This window comes from Rhopalosiphum padi, chromosome 1, assembly GCF_020882245.1.
Source record: "Rhopalosiphum padi isolate XX-2018 chromosome 1, ASM2088224v1, whole genome shotgun sequence".
In the NCBI taxonomy this organism is placed as follows: domain Eukaryota; kingdom Metazoa; phylum Arthropoda; class Insecta; order Hemiptera; family Aphididae; genus Rhopalosiphum; species Rhopalosiphum padi.
Window position 1 is genome coordinate 20,823,249 of NC_083597.1, and position 27,096 is coordinate 20,850,344.

The 27,096-nt window shown below is 27.5% G+C and overlaps 1 protein-coding gene across 1 annotated transcript; it reads left to right on the top strand.

Moving 5' to 3' along the window:
• The first annotated feature begins 1,359 nt into the window (after window positions 1-1,359).
• LOC132917697 (uncharacterized) lies at window positions 1,360-26,919 on the top strand. Its single transcript, XM_060978561.1, has 5 exons — window positions 1,360-1,799; window positions 8,403-8,707; window positions 12,275-12,415; window positions 17,207-17,705; window positions 26,270-26,919. The coding sequence occupies exons 2-5, from the start codon at window positions 8,407-8,409 to the stop codon at window positions 26,499-26,501; spliced, it is 1,173 nt and encodes a 390-aa protein (XP_060834544.1). The 5' UTR covers window positions 1,360-1,799; window positions 8,403-8,406; the 3' UTR covers window positions 26,502-26,919.
• The last annotated feature ends 177 nt before the right edge of the window (window positions 26,920-27,096 follow it).

The window sequence follows — 27,096 nt, forward strand, 5'->3', positions numbered from 1 at the left end:
TATGGCCTTATTAGAGTTACCCTTACCCAAAAGTACAAAGCATTTGGAAAACACAAGAATAAGGTTACTCATATGTCGTACATTATTTTTTCTATTGTTATTTTGATATTATGAACGCATTTAATATTATATAATTACACTATTCTTGTGTACTTCTTGAGTCTATTATGTCTTGACAAATCGTACATACGAAAAACAGATTGTTTATCAAACTCGTAAAAATTAAAAGGATACGTATTTGTCATAATATTATCATTCGCATTTCGCACCATTGACTTTTTCTCGAACGCTGTTTTATTCGTGATATATTTGCTGTGGTTTTCTGCCCGTTACTTCGGTTGAATATATTTTATGATTAGCATAATTGTAAATATAGTTAGGTGACGTGGGGTGAAACAAATAATTTAATTTAGAATAACATATTGACTTTGCACAACTGCACTTTATTGTACGATTCGTCGTTGGAGCATATTCAGCAATATTTTTTAATCCGGACACAATTCTTCTGTACCTAATAGATGCTAATTATTTTCGATTCAATGTCCGGGCCGCGCCGCATTGACATCCGGATCAGCGTAGTTTTCGTACTCGATACAAGTGAATAATAACAAAAACACTTTCCACTATATAATATGTATATTATGCATATTCCGTCCGATCGGTGATAGAACCGACTGTTGTTAACATGCGTCATAAGCTCTACGGCAACAGGTATACGATGCGTATAATACACTTATATATATACGAGCCCAGACAACATACTACGCGCAGCTATGCGTATATAATATCAGAACCGGAGATGGATGTAATGCTACGTCCCGTGAGATGAGAGTAAAAAATTAAGGCGGGGTTGAAAACGTACGCAGAATCTAGGTCCGAATCTGAATAAGTGTCGGCGGTGGAGGCGGTGGCGGGTTAGAAACGCGTACCTCCTCCGTCAACGAGACGAACGGTTCGAAACGCACACAAATGAAACGAGAGAAAAAAGAAAAATTACGGGCCGAGAACCTAATAATATAATGCGTACAAATTAACTGTAGGCAAAAATCACTGACGTGCGAGTGTGTGTGTGTGTGTCCATTGATTGCCGGGACGCGGCTTACATGCAGGTACATGCGATATTGTATTATATTATATTATACACGACGATAGGTATATACACAGCCGCTCTCCCCCCGTGGTAGAAAGTGCGATGTGTTTTATTATGTTGTCGCCGCTACTTACACTATAACGCATACGCGCGCGCGTTATCGTCGTCGGGTGTGAGGCGACAGCGCGGGGGAAAAGGCGTGTGGAATTTTAACAAGGAGGACGGCTGCTTGATTATTTCGTTTTGTTTTGTTTCCGAAAACCGCGGGGCGAGGCGGCCGATAAAAACACCGATGGACTGCACTCTTAGCCGTTAGTGTGTTACCGCGAGCTTTACCGTCCGGACACCACATATTATTAAAACGCACACATATCCATCATCGGAGTCAGGTCGTATCAGTAAATGGCTCGCGTCGTTGGCGTCCGAGTCGTACAGCTAGAGCATCCGCATCAATTCGAACCACTACCGCGGTCGTAGTTCGCCAACCCTGTTAGATATCATAAACGCTCCACCGACACATCCCCGTCGCGGTTTCGTATTGCGACCGTATACGATTTTACCGGTTTTATTTTATTAATTTTATTTTTGCTTCCGTACATTTCAATAAAACTTTACAGCCGAGTGCAACAGCCGTGACCGGTTCACTCCGATCGAGCGCCGAACTATATATCCTTTTAGAGGTGACGACTTTCCATCACATCGCAGTCAGGTAATTATGAACATCACATAACGCGCGGTTTTATCTTTTTGATTAAAGCGCAATCGGTTAAATTACTATATCTTATAATTAATTACTTATAGTCCCACAACAAGTATTTTTCATATATTTTTCATTTAAATTTGTTGAAAAAAAATAATAATAAAAAAATCTCGTTTTGTAATAATACGACTTTATCGTACAACAACCACAATAGGTACTTACCTACCTAGTAAAAATCAATTGGTTTTACGTGGTAAATTCTGTTTAACGTAAATAAAAGTCTCATTAAACATTAATGTTTGCGTTTTCCACATTTGGTCCTATTATATATTATGTGTATAGTATATAATATAAAGGTTCATTGTTTATGTTTACTGGAATAACTTTATTCGTTTACTGAACTAATGGTTTTGTGGTTTGTAATATCATGCCCATATTCCCCGTTACGGTTTTATCGTTTTAGCTAAGATAACAATTTAATTTCATATATTTACTAATATTATACTCGTTTGTTTTTATAGAAAACTAAAGACCAAAATAATATACAGAGCGATTCACCATGTGTCCTATTTATCCTTTTGTCCTTTAACAATTAGTTTATTCGAATCGTGATTTTATGAATTTTTTAGAAAATTTAGTCAAATTAATACTCATTTAAAATATCTCCATATACATTTTTAAATTGATAATTTTTTTTTAATACAAGTTCATCTCAGTTATAATTCAGACGCAAATTTCTTGTTTATTAATCTTAATAATATTATATGAATAATAATCCTTAAAAATGGTCCTGTATAAAATATATAAAGTATACTCGTATATAAATATATAATATTTAATAAATGATTATTTAAAATGGTATATTAGTTTTAGTAATTTTCAAATTATTATAACCTTTGAACATATTATTATTATCATGGACTATTATTTATAGATCATACTACATAAAGCTTACTCTATTTGTTAGAATTTTTATTTATATACATTGTAATATTGTATAGTATACAATATTAATATCTGAAAATGAAATTATCACAAAATACCTATTTGTTTTTATACATGTTTTAGAGTAAATTTCTTATATAAAAAAAAAAATTGGGATGTTCGTGCTTGGTGATTCACTCAGTATACGTATTTATTTTTCAGTATGTCAGTAATATACTATTATAATCCTCAAAATGTTAAGTTTTTATTGCTTGGTAGGTGTTTATATAAAATATTCATTAACTATATCTTAAAAAAAACTAAATAATAAAACATTCAAAAAATAAAATGAAAATTTTAATCTTAAAAGTATAATTATATAATATAGTTTTAACATTAAGATTTTAAACCGGTTAATTAATAACATTTTCATTTATGAATGGTTTCTATATCAACTTTTATTCTTTTTTACTATGATTTATAACAAAAACGTCGAAATATAAGAAAGTGAATATAACGAATGATTTGTAAGGAAATGATTTCAAAGTTATAATATTCAATCATAATGCAAAGTTTTGTAGAAAATATATTTTTTTTATTTTTATTTGAAAGGAAACACATGTATTATTATCTTTTAATATAAATATGAACATATTATATTATGTAATGAAAAATGAGAAAAATTAATTTAGATGACCATTGTCTAAATTTACAGTTATATTGTAATAGTTAAGATAGTTTAGTTTGTCGTTGAGTTTTCTTTCTATATTATACAAAAAGAAAAACATGCTTTGAATGGCATAACATTTTCTTATTTTATAAAAATAAGAAAATTTAAAATACGTCAAAAAAATCTCATTATACTTTGCTTTGCTGAATAACAAATTATTTTCAATAATTAATAATTAAACAAATGATTATTTTATAAATAGTTCACACGGAACTAAAAACATAAATCTTATTAACATTTTTATTTCTGATATAACTGTGAAAATTTTTAAGTTGTTAATAAATTATAAAATTATAAAATTGAAAATTAAATGATTTATTTAATATTGATATATGCGATATTTTAAAATATTAATTATTATTTATCTGCAGAATCGAATTGAACACAATAAGTGTAAGTAGAATCTGATTCTACATACAAATCTGAAAAAAAATCTATATAATAATAATTAATAATACACGTAAATCTGAAAACAAAATATACTGATATATTATAAAATTTGTTTAAACGATTTATTTTTTTCCTAAATGGTCAATATAATAGCGAATAGAATTAATTAAAAATAAAAATAAACTTATAATTAAAATAATCAGTTATTATCTGAAGGGTGGTTATAAATTATAATATTATTTGTTCAAGTAAAATAACGATCAATAATCTATCCCTCCATTCGTAGTTTATAAGTTAAGCCCCGTAGAGAACGTTTTATTCATCTTGACATTTATAAATTTATTCCGTTTACTTTATTTTCCATTTAAACACGGTTCTGTCGCATAAATACGTCTACAAATGATGAAATACTTTGAATAAACAACTACTCTTTCGATTTCAAAAAATTGGTCAAGTCCGAATAATATATATGTTAAAAATAATAATATTAATAAAACGAAACAAAACAAAATACAGATTTAACTGTATTTATTAATTCAAAATCATTAAATATATTTTTTAATTTCTTTAATACAAGTTCAAGTATAGAGTTTTTAACAATCAACCATTGTTGTAAAACGCAATATAATATTTAAATATTATAACTGATTATGACTTATTTCCGTATATAGTTGATAGCGTTTAAGACATGTATATATTTTATATTAGTATTATGTAAAGCTGTGCTTTTTTTCTCATAAAAAAATTTTCTAAGTTTTTTTTATAATCGTTACTATTAGTTTTTGATTTTCCAAATATTTCAAGATGCAATACTAAATATGCAATAATAATACTTATTGGCGCAAACAATAGACGTCGTGAGATATTGTGCACCCCAAAAAAATCAAAGCCTCTTATAATTTTGTACTTTAACCATTTTGAGGTAAATATTACCAATAGTTTATATATTATAGTATTTAGAGCAAAATGCTCGTGTTATATTATATTTTGTAGTTATTATATTAGTGATTACAAACGAATCAGTGATTTACCAATTAATCGATATTAAATAAACAGAAAGATATTACAAAAAAAACATACAAAATAGTATAACTTACATTTGAAAAAAATTATGTTATTATAAGGAATATGAAAGGAACGGGGCTGGAAAATCCCATACGTGTCTGTAGGCTTTTCATAATTTTAGTGCTCCAAAAAAAAAAAAAAAAATTATCTAATTGCGTCTATGATAATACTGCCACAATATGCATTTTTCCAACTACTTATAATTCTCATGGAAATATTCGAATTATCTGTAATAATATTTTATATATTTTGTGATAAAAATTGATGCAATAAACAATTTTAACATAACGATACGCGTGCCAGTATTAATTTATTACTACGTTCAATTTTATTTTGTCATACTATATTTTGCCTGTTTTCGGCGAAGCATAATAATATTATTCATCATAATATTGTATATAATAACATACTTTAAGAGAGAGATAGTCGCAAGCAAAATGTGTATAATTTTCAACGAAAAATTGATAATATTATTAAATTAATTTCGAGTGGTTACCTACGGACTTTAGCCAACGTTCTAGTAAACGAGATTTAACCAGCCGCATATCGTCAAAAATATTCTACCTATGTTCGAGCGGTCGTTTGGATAATATTTCAAACTTTATAATCGCCGATCGCTATTCGCTATTTTTCAGCAAGTATAATAACTATTACGCGCGTAATATCAGTAGGTATGTGTTTACGCTGGTGCACTGCATTACATTGCCGTCTACTTGCGGTTTAGTGCTACCTATCTACTACCCTACTACAACAACTCATCTAACACCAATGATAATAATAATAATAATAATAATAATATATTCTAAAAGTGTGGACGTCTACTGTCGAGCACCGAACACTGCGGTGGCGAACCCGAAACAATGCCGACAACTTCTTCACTGGTGGCGTTATTGTTCTATCCGCTCGAGCGTCCTAATATTTTAATATTATATTATATGCACCGCACTACCGCGGAGAGATTTTCGCCGGCCGAACGCTCGTCGTATGAAATATCAATAAAAACAATGACAAATCAGCTTTTATTCATCGCGTCTTTCAATGGAGACAAGCGCGGGCTTCGACGATGCTCGACGGATTTCAAAGTTTTTTTTTTTTTTATCCATTCATTGTGAACTATCCGTTTAGTGAAAACAACAGAAAATTTGCTAGACGATGAGATCGGAACGTGCGCGCGTGTGTTCTCTGTGCGTCCCGTCGTTTCGATTTGTTTATACGTATAATCTTAAATTGCATTCTAAAGACACGGCGTGCGCTTAAATTGTGGTGGGAGCAGAGGACATCATTGCGACACCACAAATAAACGCGTATCATAAATAATGATATATTAATAATATGATGATTGTTGACGGTCATATGAGAAAAATAGGTCTATGTATGTTTAAAAATCCACAGGTTCTCAGATAAAATCCATTAGGTCATTTTGGATGAATCCGCATCGATATTATACTATATTTTAGACTATCCAAAGTTATTGGAATTTTGATTTATTTTAAAATAATCCTACGTAATGAAAATTATGCGTTAATAATTTTTTTGTATTTTATAAAATATCTTACTCAAATTTAGTAATGTAAAATATGATACTAAACTAACAACCATCTGACAAAGCATTTTGTTTATCATTATTATTTAATATAAGCTCGTAGGTGTCTAATTCACAAACTGATAATAATTTAAAGTGTAATTGTATTAGTATTTTTTTTTTTTGTCTTATAATAGTGGTGTTAAATACCAATACACAATTAAGACATTAAAATACATTGTCCCACCTTGTTCCAGTGTCTGGTAGATGAATTAATAAAAGCATTATTTTGTAAAAATCTTCAATAGGTAACACTTTAAAATATTTTATTTATATTTATAGTCTCGAAGACGATATAATAATATAATATTATATTTGCTTAATATAATGTATTTCTGAATTTGAGAATATAAATAAAAACAATTTTTTTTGAGAAATTTAAAATCTAAGTATACATGTACAAGAGTTACTTGTTACTCGTATAGTTTATACACGAAAATCAGTTACAAATTTGCTATATCACGACAATATTCGAATTTAAGCACAATTACGTATCGGAGGATCATAATGTTTGAAAAAATGTTTAACTGCAAACAGGTACTATGAAGGATTTAATATATGTGATTTAAAACGTTTAGTCACTTACCTAGCTATATAATCCTATTATTGTACTTTGTACTTTTATAGAAATTAAATACCGATGTGTTTATATTAGTTCACCCACGTGATTGTATATTAGGTATAAAATATTAAAACCTATACACTTTTTTTCGTGTAGAGATTTTCGCTTAAAAACCAAAACCAACATTTTAAGTAGGTAGTTTTTTTATATTTGTATTTTATTTCGTAAGTACCACATAAAGTTCCTTTGCGAAAATGCGGACAATTTATTACGTACGGTGCTTATTTCCCTCGGTGATACACCCGTGAAATGTTCAATATGCTTAATAATATGCTTTACCTTTATGTTGTAGTAGACGATAGGTAAAACGCGTTTACTGGATCGATACACTATGTAAATCGATTTAAAAAGTTCACACTTGCGTCGGGATGCTCTATAGCGCAAGCTCGTTAGCGAATAGGCTTTTAATATATAACACCACATTATAGTACGTATCAAACCCACGTCTTCCGGAACACGTACGTTTGCCAAAACAACCGTTGTAAACTTATAACAAAGAACTCAACAAACCGTAGGCGATAATTACAGTTTTGCGTATAATTTTGTTAAATCGCTCACGTGGTAACTCGAGACAATTAAAATAGATATTCATAAATGTTTTTCAGTAATAATAATAATAATATTAATATTATACAGAAATTCGTTGTTGTAGAATACAAAACAAAAAGAAAACTCACTTTATTTACCAGCTGAATGTATCAGTTTTTTGGAGAACAATAATTGTGTTATATATATTATGACTATCGAGTTATTTATTTGATACATTTATCATTTTCGATGGTATAAATAAATGAACACGATTAAGTCAGAAGTTCATTTTTCAAGTCATATACAATAATAATGATATAATTATATGAATTTCATTTAATAATTTAAATATATTGCACTATGCAATTTGATTACACCGTTTCATGTAGTACGTAATATCCTAAGTAATATATCGTATTATTTGTACTCCTTGACGCAGAAATGCGGATTTGAAAATAACAAAAATTCAAGATCGTTTTATTTTTGGGACAACGTGATTATTAAAATAATATAAAAACTACAATTCATAAATTGTATATTACTTTTGATTAATCAAAATAAATCCAACCTGTTAGAAATAATTATTTAGAATTATACTCAATGTTTTGAAGTTCATGTTACTAAGGTTTGTACCTATATAGGTACTATATCGTATATTCTTACTATAATATAACATCTAACTCCTAAAGTCCTATTATATTGGCAAATTTAAATTATAGTATATTTAATAATAATAGTGTAACATTATTGACTTAAAGTCTAAATTTACAGGAGTATGCCGATGATGAACCAAGCGACGACAGTGTTCGCGGCGTTATTGGCGGCCGCCAGTTGCCAGCAACTGTTGCAGCAGTTCAGCGTGGTCGATCCAAATTCCGGTCAAACTGGACCTGCGGGTTTTATGCCGATGAAAGACGACCGTCACACGTCTGAGATGATGACCGAACGTCGGACATCAGAAGCAACTCCTGAATCGTCATCCGTGCAGAGCAGAGATTATTCGGGTGGTCCCGAGTTTTACGGTTACAATAACTATCCGGCCAGTTACGGGCCACCGAGCTCCAGTTACGGATCAGGTACATACAAATATTGAACCTTAGACCAATCATAAATGTACACATATGATAACAAAGCAAAAACCTACCAAATCTGGATTAAAAATCAATTAATAACAATAAAAATAAAAATAATCGATATTTTTTAGATTTTCTTAAAATAATAATTCATAAATATTAAAGTTAGGATAAATTAATAATTATTGACACACTAATTTAAAATTATACATAGGAATTCTTTTCAAAACTCTAAAAGAAAAATTGTAATGTTAAATATTTAAATCATAAATTTCAGGCTTAAATAATATCATAGAATACGATGCAATGTCTTAGTGCAGTGAAACGAGAATAAAATATAGTTATACATTTCGTTAGCAACCTGTCCACTGCAGTGAACACGCAAGTATGTGTCAGTTGTCAGTACAAGGGATTTTCTTATGATGATAAAGTATAATAATAGTAACTACGGAGACTATACTGTTACTCTCGTGCTCATAATATAATAGGTAGCTAATAGTAATAGAAAATATAACACCACTCGAGAGATGAATACTTTTCTATTGTGTAATATTCCACTGAAACAATAATTATCAAACATACAAAGTCACGTATATTAACCTGTTATATAATTTTCTCGTTTGAAAGTCCAATAAATCTTTGCTAAGAGATTTTCAAATGTATGAAATATAATCTTTATATATTTAGTGTCTGCGAGTCGTAATACATCATTTTAGCTGCTAAAATAGGTTTTATATTTGTAGTTAATTGTTTTTAAGAGTGTATATTAATAAAAAAAGAAATATAATCATTTATTAATATGTTAAATATAAAATAAGAATATAAAATAACTATCTACGATAAAATATTCATAAATTTTGGTGATTTATCGACGAATACAAATTGGGTTCATCGGGTAACAATAACATACAAAACACATAGAAAATAAACATTAATAATTCCGTAAAAATATAATACGTTATTGTGTGAATAAATTAAAACAATATAATGTAAATGTACTAATTACATTTACGATAACTTTCCATAGTTTTTGGTAATACAGTATATTATATTCATCGATATGAAGTAAAAATCATAACTGTAAACACAAATTAAGAGGAAAATATATATGTGTGGAATGAAAGCAGAATATAAATATATAATACACCGATATATGAATATTTTAACACAATTGTGAACGTTCTAGGAGTATAAATTCTCCCTTAATGACGGTTGACAGTCACCATAAAAGAAAATATTATATTGTTATTATTGTTATGGGTATTTTGTTTCTTCTTAAAGAATGTTGTATTTCTGGGACAGACTAAGTACACAAAAATGCTGCAGAGGAGTAATTAGAGTGGTATTGTAAAACAAAATAGGATGCGTCATAGAAAAAAATAACAAAACCGACCTAAAACAAACTAGATAAATACAAATGATTTTGTGTGTATTGTCTACATTTAAGTAAATACATATTTTTAGCCGTAATTCAAAAACTTTCACTGTGATCGATAACAAAAAAATACAAATTAATTAGTATATATTATTGTGGTCTACAGCAATTCATCGGAGGGAAAGTTATAATTATTTGTTTTCATACTGCTTAACATTTTTTATTTTATTTCTTAGTTCAAATAAACAATAACTGTTTAAAATCCAAACAATCTATACTATACAATCCGACTGTTTATACGTGTAACCAATGACTGAATCGTGTGACCTAGAGGAACAGCGTGCTATATATAACGTATTAAATATTTTAAATATTACAGCTTATAAAAAGTTATTAAATTTAAAAATTGGAGAATTAGTTAATTTCAGCTGATATTATTATTAAATCAATTTTATTAAGAATTATGATACGTTTCAAAAAAAAAAAAATAGTAAGTATGTCAATAATATCAATAGAGGAGAACGGAGCTAATAAAAACACTTTTCATATATTTTTTTCACGCTCATAATTATTCTGTTTTGAAAATATTGTTAAGTGCACTTATATCGTTTCGTAAATATGTAAGAGACTTAATAATACTCGATAATCGTCTTAATGATAAACCGACTTTAAGGCAAAAATTTAAAAAAAAAACGTGTGTCAATTACGGGATTTGATGACGCGTGCTTTGGAGCATGTTGACACAATCACTAAGAATACCTTTTTCTTAATATTCATAACATATTCAATAGAAACATGGGTTAATATAAAATATTATCATTAAAAATGTTTATTTTGTAACATTAAAAACAACGATTATAATAATTATTTTTAAAAACAAATAGAAAAATATAACGGAACCCTTTTTAATGATAGCTCTTAGAAATAACCTGCTTCGGTAAACTATGATAAACGGTAAACACAAATGATAGATCAAAATATAAACAATGATATCTACTTCATAATCAGTCACAATTATGATAAATACTCGTGTTATTTCGGCAAAATATTATCCATATCAATTAATTTAAAAAATAATTATTTTATTAATAATAGGTATTAAATTTTAAAAAAACCCGGTTTCAATTTTTACAATTATTACTTTAATATTATTTAGCTAAATTTTTATTTGTTTTTTTTTGTAACTCGTTAATTGTTATAGAAGTAAAATTGTACAAGAAAGTAGATTTTTTTTAATTACCTGAATAAAATTAGTTTGAACATACAAATTTTAGATTTATTTTATAGATACTACTTGGAGGGATTTAAATCATACAATTTTGGTTTCACGCGTGATAACGGATGATCATATTATGATTGATTCATAGGTGCTATTGCGGCGTGTCCAACATATATTTAATAACTTTAATTTGATGCGTGTCAACTTATCATAACAGCCAACTTGGCACGGTTTCCCCTCGTTTTAGATTCTGAGCGAAGCGATGAATGTATCGAATTTAAAATGTAGAATTTTATAATTCAAAAATATTCGTAGTGACTTGAAGTATTTTTATGTATATTTTATTGAACGGAATATACGCAATGGAATTTCAAAATATTTAAATTAATTTTGAGCTATTGCCTATAAATCACTATGATAGCAATATAATGATATGATAAAATATACTTAATAATTTAGGCTGACACACCGTCTCCACTCAGAATCGTTATTTTGTGTACAACTATTTATCATTGAATTCAAATTTAACACATCCATTATATTTTGATATATCCAATGATGAAGTACGCTCTACTCATACAATACTGTACTCTGTACAGCAAAGTGATTACCTACTTGCCTTGCAAATTTGTTTTTTTCAAAAACGTACTTATTCCAATTAGATAATAAATTATAATTATGAAATTATAATATAGATTTAGAAATAATTTGTTTAACTTAATAAAAAAAAAAAAAAAAATGAAAATGTGCAATAAAGTATACAAGGTGTTTTACATAATTAATATTACCTATAGGCTATATAACCTAATTTAGGAAATTACAAACAAAATAGTATTCATACATTGATAATATTTCTAATTGCAATATGCCATAATCATTTTTACATTTTAATTTTTTATGTATTTAAAAAATATACTTTAAGTGTGAGACTATTTGTGTAAAAATAATAAATTAATAAATATAATAATAATTTCAGATATAACTTTTGAACCATCTGCACCAGCTGACAACCCGTCCAGTGCTTATTCCAGTCCCGGTTACAGTTCATCTTACTATTCTGGATATGGAGAAGATACGAAAAAAAGAAAACCAAGTTACGCAACACCCTACTATCCACGTATGTAAATTAATTTAATTTAAATCAAATTTAAGTTGTCCGTTGATACTTACAGAAATATATACATAATCTGAAAACTGAGGAACTTCCTGTGAATGTTCAATATACACGATAAAAAATATCATCGTAATAACTAATAAGTAACACCCATTCTTTATGAATCATAGTCTTTATTTTTATAATTGATTTAAGTATCAATCTAAAGTGAGGCGTATAATCATTTAAATAAAATTAATTCATATTAATTTATAATTTTAATATAATTACTATTTGCATTATTTGAAAATATAAATATTATTAATTTTTATGGCTAGTATTTTGAATCTATCATTTACTCATAGTATTATACTCACAAATTAAAGGATATTTATAAAATGACAATGTTAAAGCCTTTAATGGATTACCCGTTAGGATCATAAATCATTGTCCTTTGGGACGTCAAAAAAATTATGTGTGAGTACATACTGTACGATCTATACATATACATATAGAACGTTATTGTTACTTTTTTTTTTTTAACAAAAGCATTTGAGTATTTGACACATTTTCCTTTTGTTAAAAATGGTGTTACTAACAAATAATGATAATGGCACTAAATGGCTCTGAAAATAACTTCCTTTTTTGCTATATAATAAAAAAAATTGTATAAAAATAAAACCTACATAAATTCTTGAATGTATTTTAAACTAGTAGAATAATATATTAAAACTCTATCGAATATAATAAAATAATGTTGGATTATTATTCTTAAAAATAATACTTCATAATATAAATTTCATGATTAATGCAAATAAATGTAACTTTTGGCTATATATTTTAACTAATACGATACGTTATGTTTTATTCTTAAAATAAATCTGAATTAAAAATAAATAATTTATTTAAATAATAAATATCTAAAAATATAATTATACATTATTGTTATTTTTACATAAATGAATGTTATCAAATTATTGAAATTATGCTTATACAAGATATATAACATATTAGTACAGTCGGTACAGATAATATTATTATAAGAGTATCATAGCTTTAGTTAAACGACTTAAACATGTAACTTTCGAAAGTTTTAAAACGTGCCCGTTTTTAAGCACTTTAATAACAGTATGGTTTATATAAAATGTATTCATGATAATATTTAAATATGAGATACCTATGTTTAGTGTTTGCTGAGCTATAAAATAATATTCAAGCCAAATATGAAACACGATATTATAATTTTCAACTCTCTTTGAAATCAACTACTAAAAGCGTGTATTTTTGTCTTGTCTTTTGATTCTCCGATTTCTATATACAATTTTCTCAATTTATAGTATGACTGAACATTTAGTAGACTGACTTAAACACATAATATTATACACCATACTCATTTTATTTAAGTGTATTATAATACAGGTAGGTAAATATAATATAAGTTTAAAAATCGATTTACCATATTTATAAAGTTTATTTTTTACATAATTTATCACCGACCAATTCACTATATACCTAGTCTAAACAGTTATACTTCTTTGACACGTTGCCATTGTATTCATTAAGTGGAGCGCCGTTTATCGCATTACTACTACGCCTTTGTCATGTACATGAGGAAACTAAAAAATAAAATATAAAACCGTGAGAGAAAAAATATGACTTTTCGTTTGGCGTTGGTGTGTGGATGACAAATACAATATTGCACGCGTTAAACGGTTATTATTGAATAACCGGGTGTGCGGGTGAATATACCGACACAGCCGATATAGGTAGTTACCTTCAATTTGTTACGAATTTCCGGGCTAAAGGTGCGTGAAAAATAATATTTTCGTACGGCTGGATGAGAGCAGACGCACACAAACGATATACATAGCATTATATTTTATTTATATACGTTTTGTGAGTTTACGGTCGGCTGATCGATTCAGACAGTCACGATGATTTACGCGTGTGTGTCGATCGCGGGGCAAGTGCCGACGGTCGGGATCGGAGGGTAGTATATTATAATATTATATATTATTATTATTATGCGTACATTGCCGTCATCGCGGGAAAGAGAAATCATAGGTCCCCGCGCACCGCGACCGCAGCACCAATTTAATTAACTGCCATTGTGCGTGTCTGTAACGGCGTACGGTTTGGCCGGTCCAATTATAACGTACCCGCGCGGGATTGAAACAACAATGTACACAATATTATTATTACACGTACGTATAGTATCCGTTTGCGATAAAAACGAAAACGAAAAACAAAAGCAATAGTATAATATTATTATAATCACAATTCGATTAACCGTCGGTGGCGCGGATAAGCTCGGCACGTCGCACTCGGTCCATACTTCGGTATAAGTTCGTTCGTCTCGTAAGGCCGTCTATAATTTGTGATGATGATAACACTAATATATTATATATTAATATTAGTATAATGCACGCGCGCGCCAGTTATAATTTAAATTATCTTAACACGACGACGTTAGACGGACAGGCGGGAGAAATTTTATTCAGACGCTGACAATAATGAAATTGATTAAACATTGTCTGACGGAAAACCGGAACGCCGCCGACACAGACGCACCGCGGCAGTCGACGCTATTGATATATATCGCATCGTTTAAGACAATAATAATCCATTATAATAATAATATATATGATATTTTATTGTACGCATTTATCGCGTGTTCATATAATATTTGACGTCAACACGTCATATGATAATGATAATAATAATAATATGCCCTTAGGCTGGTGAAGGTACGCGCACGTTATTAGTTTCTTAAAATGATAGGCATAGGTGAGCATTGACTAAATGGTTTTTTTTTATTTTATTTTAAATATTTCTTTTCCGAACCAGAGACAATGACAGTGAACGATTTTAAATTATAATATGATAACATTGTACACAACTATGCGCCGGGACTGCAATAATAGTTTTGTAAAGTCACTGCCCCGATCAAGGGGGCGTAATCGCGGCTGGCGTTTAATTTCTTCAGGAAAGTTCTGGTTCTTTCACAGACATTTCACTATTGAAGTGTTGGGTACGTTGCAGGTATTAACGTCACACCACCTCGGTATACCTATTGTCCTATATTATCCTACAACACGTATATAGACCACACTAGAATATAATAATATATATATATCCGGCCCCGGACTTTGGAAGTTTCGAACTTATTTAAATTCATCGTCTACGCTATAATTAAAGTACACAATATTACGTATAAGCGAGTTTTATTAGGATCCCATTTAACGTATTTCACCGATTCAATTATTCAAGATTTTTATCCATTTGCTTTGCCTGTGTCTCAAAATTTCACAGAAACTATCCCGACTTTGTATATTACTTTTAATTGAATTAAGTAACACTTGGTTTCAACGTCCTACGCATTCCATAGAAACTCAAAGCTGGCGCGTCATAAATTAAAATAATTACAATATAATTTACATATTTATCGCAAAATTGTATGATCGTTTTAACACAGGTATAACTACTGCCTACATATTATTATAGATTTACTTGGCCAATAATTATTATAAATTATACGTTGAAAATTCCACTTAACTCTTACTATAAAAGCATTGTTTGAATTACATTGAAATGTACAACCTATAAAAAATGCCTTAATATGTCTGAAAATCGAAACATTATAATAAATCAATGCTAAATGTTTATTTTAAATTATAATTGTGATCTTATCGAAGAATAAGTTGTTATAGGTACACATAACAAAAACCAATGGCGTATTTACAACTTATTATATTTTTTGGGGGGGGGAGGATTGAAAAATATATTACATTATTTATTTATATATTATATATATAAATATAGTCAAATTATAAAATGAAATCAAACTTTCTGTTTTTATTTGCTAAATCATCAACCCTTGGAGGGGTGGAAATCCCGAGCACCCCTCACTCTATAAATACGCCACTGACAAAAACTAACATACATACAAAAAACATCTTTATCAACACTGTCTATTCTTTAAATTATAATTAAATCCACTCTTCAAAACAATTTTTTTACGTATATAATAACAATATAATGGTATGCATATACCAATTTATTCAGTCTTAAATTCTTAATTAAAAAAAAAGTTTATAAATAATTTATTTCAAAAAATATTAAGTCAATGGATAATTATTTTTTTCTTAAACAAATTACTCAGTGTAATAACAACTATAAAAAAATTAACTTATTATTAATGGAATACAAAAGTGTTTGAAAATAAATTATTAAAAGTCTCATTATTATCTTAAATTAAAAATTAATTTGTATTTCTTAAATTGAGTTACTTATCAAGCCTAAAAGTTAAAGTCCACTTAATTTTAACTTATTAAATCGTTGATGGTCTTAGCTTTGTAGACATACTATTAGTTATAAAAGCCTGCGATACTGGTTAAACTATCCTATTTCAGTATTATGATCAGAGCTTTTTAATGATAATAACAATAATAAAACTGCGAAATTCGACACTTAATGTATTAAATTCCACTTAATTTTGTTGTGTTATTATTTAATAAATGAAATGTATATAAACTTATAAAAAAAATGGTGTCGGAATCATTTTCTACCTTTCATTTCCTTATTAATTATATACAATTTTAAATCATAACAATATTATCAGTATTTATGAATAAAATAACTCGATCCAATTTGTTTTTGTTAGTGTTAGTTTTATTATTTATACATCAATAATCAATCGTGGAGCTGCAATATATTTCAATACATAACGTATCTCGATAAAATATCTAAAAATATATATTTATACATAAGTGGAAATGATAACAACAACGATCGTTTCCGTCATAATTGTTACAGCCACGTCGGTGTCCTGTCCGTCGCCGTTCACCAACAACATACTGACCGACCTGCTGAAGACTGGCAGCACGGCCAAGTTCGGTTTGGTCAAGTCCGTGGTGGCAGCCATAGCCACGCTATTTCTGGCCAAGATACCCATACTGTTGGCAGTTAAGGCGCTCATGCTCAAGCTGTTCGTAGTGCCGCTGGCCGTGGTCGTCCTCTCGCTTCCGGTACTCGTTCCCGCCGCCCTCCTGTTGCAGCCACTGTGGAAGAGGTGGAAGGAGTTTGTGGGCATTGATTCGTCTAAACAGCCACAGATGGTGATGATGATGCCGGCCGCGGATTCCACAAAGCCCGCCAACGATACATCAGCGACGCCTGCCGCCACTAGGGCGCTGGAAAACAACCTGGAGAGCGTACTCAGCAACCTACTCGAGTCGGAGAGATGCATGGAACGGCTGGCTTGTCAGTTGGGCGTCAGGGACGCGAAATCCGAGTACAAACAACAAGTGTCCTGGTAAGTTTGGCAATTCTTGAAGACGTTTGAGTGTTTGTCTATACACACATATTTTATTATAATATACCCATATATTTTTAAAGTTATTATCTAAAAATCCAAATGCTCAGTGACTAGCCAATTCGCTCGCTATCGTGACACACCATAATACCATATAGGCGCATTATCTAAGTTTAGATTCTTGATATATTTATAGATTTCGTTGTTTTTTTTAATTACAAACTTGTGGTCTTGGATACGATTTCGATTAGCATTAGTAAGTTCTGCCATAAATTATACAAACATAAAAAAAATATTAATATTACTATAAATTAATAGAGAAATACGATATTTTCAAAAATCAAAGCTTCTTTAGTAGAATATTTAGTAGGTATTGTACACGTAATTTGACAAAATATTATACAAATAAATTTATAATGATTTTACAGATATAATGACGTATAATATATATATATATATATATTATTAACAGTTGTTTCAAATGAACTGTAAAATTTGTTAACTAAGATTAATTATTTTATAACAAAAATGAATGAAGTATAAAATATTTCTTTTTTCTAAAACTAAAAACCATCCCGGAAGACCATAATTCGTTAAAACCCAAAAATCCATTTATATACATTTTTTATTAACATTTTAACTAAAGCCATGTATAGTTTAATGCGTATAATACGGTAAGATTAAAATATGTATTTACTATTGCCAAAATCTTATCAGGGTTCGTAATTATTTTAAATTGCCCACGACAACATTAAAACCAATGGACTGTGGTCTGCGGTTTATGTTTTAAGACCTTAATTATATTATGCTTCATACTATAGGCTATAGAAGTAGATTGTGTAGGTATAATATGTTTTGACCTTAATTACACGTTGTTTAGTTGTTTTTTTGTGTACACGGTACATGGTAAAATATAATATTTAATTGTTAAATTGTAAAACGTACTCCGTTTGAATACGAAACATGCAACACAAATTACTCACTTCTCTAGTGTTATAATATTATAATATTTTTCTTTTATACTTTCTAAAATATTCTATTTGTAATTACATTTTTTGAATTAAAAATAATACTCAATAGCAGCACGGTTTTTGATTATATTTAATGCAAATACTACTATAAACTAATATTAGAAACGACGATTTATTTTTATTCGAATAAAACCATAGTATTACTTGTATAAATTGAAAATGTATAAACCAGTGTTTAAATATTTATTTCATTTTCTTTCTGATGTTTCAAACATTATTTTAAATTATAATAACAAAAAAGCGATTTGAATATAAACTTAATATTAATACTAAATTAATTACTATGATAAATGATATATTATTTTAATAATAAAAAAACAAACTAGAATGTTCATACAACTCATCAAATGTATAAATATGTCATTGTCGCACCTGCAGCATTCCCTTGATGTTTAAAATGTATTAAAGTTGACAAAGGCTTTTAAGTCACTGAGCTGTGTAGTATAAACGTATATGTATCAAACATATATTATTATAATTTATCATTAGTATATGATATTATATTTAATAATAATAGTATTGAGTTGTACGGTATTAGATATAAATTCGATTAGTAATCGTTGAGAATAGTTATAGCGATTGCCGATTACGTATAATAGTTTAATAAATTAATTTAATACATCGACTACTATCTATTTTTATAAACTTTTTGAACTTACAGACAACATAATTATTTTAAAAATAACAAAATAATTTGTATAAATAATCAATCTGTTATAAGATTGTACACCAATTTATTTTCTTCGTAATCAACATCGCTGTAGCTATACTTAAAATACCTGTGACGTAATAACGAAGGATATGTGTCGTTAATCAAAAATTATGTTTGTAATAATAGACTCATTATTTTTTACCGTGTTAGTACCCACGATTGAAGCAAATGACTTGGAATAGTAAAAATATTTTTATTTTATTAATACACAATAAAATATAAGCACACGGCGATTTAGATATGCAATTTAGCTACACCACTGCTATGTCTCCATTTTACGGTACCGCGTGAAAAAATAATTTAGCCTCTATAACAGCTTATTTTTTAAAGTATTTTAATAATAATATAAAAACAAATTCACATGGTAACTCGCTGTAACTAAACTATAGGAACATCTGAAGTAACCAATAATATATGACGTTGAGAACTCAAAAATAGTATTTATCTGTTTTGTGTGAAAAAACAATATTTGACGTGCAAACAAAGTACCATATTTCGTATCTACGATAGGGTCAATAGCAATCTGGCGAAGGGCTTATCAAGTGGTCAATATTTTAGACTTAAACCCAACACATATAAATCGGTTTGGATAAACTTCGTTTCGGACGTATATCGTCGCTAGGGAGGCCGAGTTGAATGAAATGAAAATATATGAATATTCAATACTCTGAATATTTAACATATAAACAATAAACATACATACCTACACATTTTAAATACACTATATTTTCATTTTTATGTAGAATTTTAAATGGGAAAAATAATTTAAAAATGTGTAATATACATCATACAATAGTTGATTTAATTTCGTTTTATGTTCAACATAATATGACGTGTAGGTATAATAAATTTATGACGTTGTGGAAATGATTTGTAAACGAAAAAAAAATTTTGAATGCATTTTGATAAATGTACAGTGATGATTTAAAATTTGAATAGGAAACAATTTTTAATTTGAATTTTTAAGAAAATGTAGGTATTCATAATAATATGATATATACATTATTCCAGACTAATTTCGTTATAATTATTAATTTTTAAATATATGTCATGTACAAAACTTTTTCAAAAAGTATGTACAAAAATAATACTAGACAGTTTTAATGAAACTCTCTCCCGAGACTAACTAAAACCGTTAAATTTAATCATCAAATTAGGTATTATGAACTACTTTTCGTTTGATTTTCGTGATTTATAGCCGTGTATAATTAATGACGTTTTACTTTTCTTTATTTTACTATATATTAAGAATTACGATATATTATATAGTTACATTATATTATTACGTCGAGGCGTATGTTTTAATTTACTTCTTTTTTTTCTTTTTTAAACAATATCATTCACTATTAACACATTATATAGACATCTATTTATTCCTATACTCACCTGTAACTACCAAACCATTTCTAATTCTAAATTATAGTGACGACGTCGAATTTACAGGAAATATCATTCTGATAATTAATTTCGACCGTTGATAACAAATCGACTTTTATAATCGGAGGAAGAACCACCCGATGAGTGCCACACAGCACGTTTGGTTGTTGAATAAGTTTTCACTTGTATCGTTATCGTAAAACGTGGACGGTTCAGACTCGATTGTTGGGTGACATTTTTGCATTATGTTTTTTTTTTATATAAAGGATTTAATGATTTATTGTTCATTTTTAAAACTATGAGACGCATAATTATTATTTCGATTTTGAACGACGATATTAAGTAAAGTGCAAGTGATCAAGAATTCTAAACGCTTAAAAAGTTTAATCATACCAAACAGGCATTTTTTCAGATATATACAATTGTTTTAATGCGCTTAAATCGTGTTTAAAATTTATAATTCAATGCATTTTAAAAGTTTACAATAATTATAAATTATAATAATAAACATTAAAATCAATAATCATCGTATATATTTACAATAATTTAATAACATTCATTTTCTCATCTTGTAATACTTAAAAAACCAATTTATTCGTTACAAAATATTATAACTTATAAGTGACTATCTAGTAGTATCCACAGATTATACAAGTATGATATATCTTAAATATCATAAAAATTGATTATTATGAAATTATATTAAAGTTGAATACAGATTATTTATGTTTAAAAATAATAACATGAATTATTTATGTAACAATGTTTATAATTAATTTCATATTTTAAACAAGCTACTAGTTATTGAAAAAAGTCCAATAGAAAATGTCAAAGTTATTCAAACTTAAATCTCTAGCTTAAATAAATAACCAATGAATAAAATTAGATACCCCAGTACCTTAGCGGCTTAGAATAATAAGACAACGTATCAAGATGAGAATTTAAAGTGTATTGTGCTTATCCGTTATAAGTTTTTGATTCTAAGAATTTTATAAAATTATACACGGAGTTACGTAAAAATAACTTGATAAGAAAAAATTAAATACAAGACAACTAAAACCGCAGAATAAATTGTATCCTATAGGTGAATTATTTTATAGATTTACTAGTGGTTTAATGGATTTTTCTTATTATTCTCTAACAGTTATTTTTTAGTATTTTATTCGCTAATAAAGTTATATTGACATTACTTATAATCTGTAATATACATTTCATGTATAATTATTTGTTTAACTATTGTAGTGTTATACTCGTAGTCGTAAAGTATTTTACACTGACAAAACCTGGACATGCATTCATTATCTATACTCTCATTCTCATGAATAGAATATGTAGATATTGTTTTAATTACATACAAATGAGTATGTATAACAAAATATACAATTGATTATTATTGAACAATATAAATGATTATCACTCGAACGTTTTAAAAATAATTCATAGTTCTTGGTTTTACTAAACAATCTAATATTAATTTAATATTAATATGTACTTGTGATTTTGTACGCGTATAGTCATATAAAATAATGGCAACTTATAACAACAAGTTTTACTTGACTAGCACAATTTTATATAGTCACTAATCACTATATTAATATTTTATAACACAGTTATTAATTGAATCATAAATAAAGATTAAATACGATGATATAGTCACTTTACATATTTTATGATATTTATATATATATACTTACACTGGAAAGATTTAATGAGCCTTAGGGTGAAGATAATTTAATCATCGTAGAGTTGTAAAAGAGAAAGACGCAACATTTTCATAATTTTAAAAGTGAATTTTAAAGACATAATATTATAATATATTGTATACTTGATTGAAAGAGAAAAGTTATTATTTAATTATTTTTACGCATGCTGTGTTGACAATATTCAGATGAATAGTAGATACATTTAAGCGTAGATATATACAAAATGATTCAAACAAAGGATCCAACATAGTGAATAATGGCTAATCTAGTAAATCTGCATGACAAGTGACGAGTTATTCTTATATATTTCTATGATCAAGAACATTGGTGAAAGTCTACAAAAGAGTTATGATTTTCTTTTTACAACTTAAAAAGTACCTAAAAATAAACGTTCAAATGTATTAACGGTTACTACAATATATTTTATTTTTAAACTAAATATTTCCTAAAACAGTAAAACCATATCGGAAACATAAATTAAATTTGCCTCATAGTATTAAATGTTAGTTGAATGTTAATTGACAAAAATTGTCTAAGTTTTTACATTTTAAATCTTAAGACGTTTCGATTTGTTTAATATACTTCGAATGAAAATTATTTATAATACTCGTATATTTTATTTTGTTTTTTTTATATTTAAAAATAAAAACCAAAAATAAGGTTTTAATAACATAAACAAAAATAAGAAAACTTGTAAATTATACATCAATATATTTCAATATATGGAATTTAAATATTTTTTACACTACAATATTATAATGTTTTCAATAACTGAAATTGTTCGATAATTTAATTTGTATTATCACCTTAGGCTTTGACTAGTAAGATTTAAATTTATCCAAGAGTCATACATACTATAGATTTCTTGATCACCTCACATTATAATATATTATAAATTAATGTAATTTAATATTATGGTTTGAAGCAATACATTATTTAACCGACAAACCTATAATGTGAATGTATTTATTTCATCGCGAAATGTATGTAACAAGATGAATACTTGCACCATTCAGCTACTACAATAGTTCCAGCTAATTGGATTTACTAGTTATCCGAAAACCTTTAAAAGGGAAACGCAATCGAGCAGAACCTTTTAAATAGTTAAGACACAATGAGGTTGTCTGGTCTGACTTCACGGTCTCGATGTTGACGAATCTTTAATATTTTGATATAAATATTTGGGTGACTCAATTTTTGACCTTCAATTTTTTTCTATGAAGTGTATAAATGTAAAATACACGTGCAATAATAAGTTATTTAACATACATAAAAATACTATATTAAAACGTAATACTATTATCGAAATTATTTTTTATACATTATTTTAAATCAATACTATTGGGTCAATTGACTAAAATTGAATAATTTAGAGAAAAAATTTACCTATAACATACTATTACCTAACAGAAAAAAAATACAAACAAGTTGAATTATAGCTAATAAAAACAATCGTAATTTGATTTTATCAATACTATCGACTGGCACAGTTCATATAATTTGCTTATATATTTATATTTATAAATTTATAATATATAACATTATTTCATTAAATATAGTATAATATTGTTATACATTTATAATACTATAGTATTGAATGGTTTTGGACTGTAATAAAAATAATTTAATATATAATTAACATAGTTGAGTAACGAGCTAAATATGATTATTTCATATTGGATTAAAACGAGAAAAAAATATAAGTATAAATATGATAAATAGGTAGGTACATATTGATAGGCTGATCGATTATAAAACATAATAATCAAAATAGTGAGAAAAAATAACGTTGAGGTTGTTAATAAAGTAATATATTTAATTACAACTTACAGCATACAAGTTTAGACAATTATTTCTTTTTTTGAACTGTGTATTTATGTTTACCTATGAATTTCAATATTCGACATTTACTAAACATTTTTCATAGTTTTATTAAACCAATGTAACCATAGACGGTTTAAATTGATTAACGACATTAAGACGTATATTTGGTGTTTTTATATGATTACCTACTCTAAAAGATTTATTTGCATAAAAATAAGTATAAACCATTTTACACAACTTATGCATATACTTATATATAATATTATATACTTTTGAATATCGTCGTTACAATAATTATTAAATTCTATCGTAACTAAAATTAATCGATACAATTATTTTACATAAAAACAAATTTATGAAATAATGATTTATGTCCTGAGGGATACTTAGCGCTTTTAGACATATAAATACATTTCAATGATGAATAAAATCGGTTTAAAAGAGGTGCAAGCGGCTAACAATGAGTGAAAGACAAATTTATTGATGTTGACAGACAAATAATATATAGGTCATGAAATATTACCTGACGTAAAAGATTACGAAAAGATTGATATTTTTACTTAACTATACTAAAATATTATTAGAAAATGTGATATGAAAAAATCTAAAATGTCTAAGTATTATATAACTGTAGAAAACATCGAAATCAAAAACCTATAACATACCTATTAAGAATTCAGAATACCGATTCAAATATGTTTAACTTGACTGATGATGCAACCAAATCATGGAAAAATATTAAAGGTTGAGAATAAAATTAAAATTAATATTCTTTATAGATAATAAATTGTATTATATAGTAATCACTCAAAAGTTTAAAATAATTCAAATAATAACAATTTTAGTAAGTTTTATGAAGAAAAACTGTATATATATTATATATTATGGATTTTTGAAAAAATAGTTTTTCTTTGTATTCATACAGCTGTTACTTTTTAAATTCATCAAATAAAGTTTTTTGTTTGAACGTCACCATAAGAAAAAAAAACAGTAAGTTCGAAATATTTGCCTGAAAAGTTCAAATAATTTTTATAGACTTTACTTAATTTAATATTTTTAAAACCTCTATCGAATAATATTCGTGTGTATAAACGAATCATTTTGTATTTTTCTCGAGAATAATTTAATTCCAACTTGATAACGATTTCAATACGACACAATGAGAAATAATATAACACAGTAAAAATATAATAGAGAGTGAAATATGAAACTAAATAACAAGATATTATAGAATAAATGTTAAACACAACTCAACCAGCTGAAATTTGCACAATAAAAGACGATGATTTTTGAAACAAAGCACCGAAGAAATTAATTTAAAGATACAATTGAGGAACAATAGTGAAAAGCACCTTTATAACTATATACCGTATGTGTTATCTGTACCGTCTGCATTTGTGGTTTGTTGTAAACACTAAGTTTAACAAAGTTATGCTGTCTCACACTTATGATTTATAAATAATTTCAACAATATTATTATTCAAATAACCATTGATTAACATCTCTGGTCGAAAGTTCCAACAATGCAAGTTTATAATCCTTCCATCTCTCTTTAAATAGTGTTATTTTTAAATAAATTGTATTTTATGGTTATTAAATTAATTTGTAATTTTCAATTAACATAATATTATGTAAATAAATCAAAAGTTATAAAACAAAACGTTTTAATAATATTTGCAGGCGATGTTAATAATATCATTATAATTATTTTATGGGAACTAAATTTTAAACTCTATTAAGTTGATATGGTGAAAATTCAACAAGTTAATTTGGTATTTTTTTTTTTTTATATCTCTTGGCGAAGTTTAATTTTGAAAATAACTCAATCTTAATTTAATTATTATTATTGAATATGATGTATTGTATGTGAGAATTTTCTATAGATTATAATACATATCTTTGTCTTATTTTTCACAGGGTGTTGAAGTTCTTGCAGACGCTCCGTGTTGTTCAAAACAACGAACCGATCAGAGACAAACTAAAGCAATACCGCGAGGCTTACAATTACGGTACTGAGACGGGACTAGGTTCAGTCGAAGATGAAAATCTCGTGAATTCCGTCTGTTCCGAAGTGCGATATCCCTGTCGAAGTACTCAAAAATCACTACAGAGAAGCACGAGAGCTCTAGTGGACTTTGCTGGGTTTTGATAACGACTAATTTAATCAAAATTTAATTTATTGTACATAACAATATTATATTTATTTTTATCAATACAGTCGTGTGATAGATCTAAAAAAAAAAAGTCACAAAACGTATTGTGACCTCGCGAGTTTACTCTCAAATCGTTTTATTTGTACAATAAAAACAATATTATTTATTATTTCTATTTTTATTATTAATTTAATTTATTTTATATCCATTATTGTTAAAACTAATTAGCGCGTTATCGTTTAGGTATTACAATAAGATATATTATATTGTTCTTATAATGCCTTCTTTAATCATAACGTTGGTGAAATTGTGTTACAACCTGATATTATGTTAAATATTACAATGTATATCCACATATTTTTATTATTATTATTTATTACTATAAAATAAATGAATAAATTACATAAATATTAATTGTTGTAAATTATGACACAATTTATTTTGAATCCATGTTGTCCCTACTCGCGTATTAGGTACATATTTTGCACAATAAGGGCAAATCATGCCAAAGGATTTATGATAATCATTTTTTTTCTCACGATGCAAAAAAAACTCGACGGCCGAAAGAGACTTCCCGGCCACAGAAAAGTG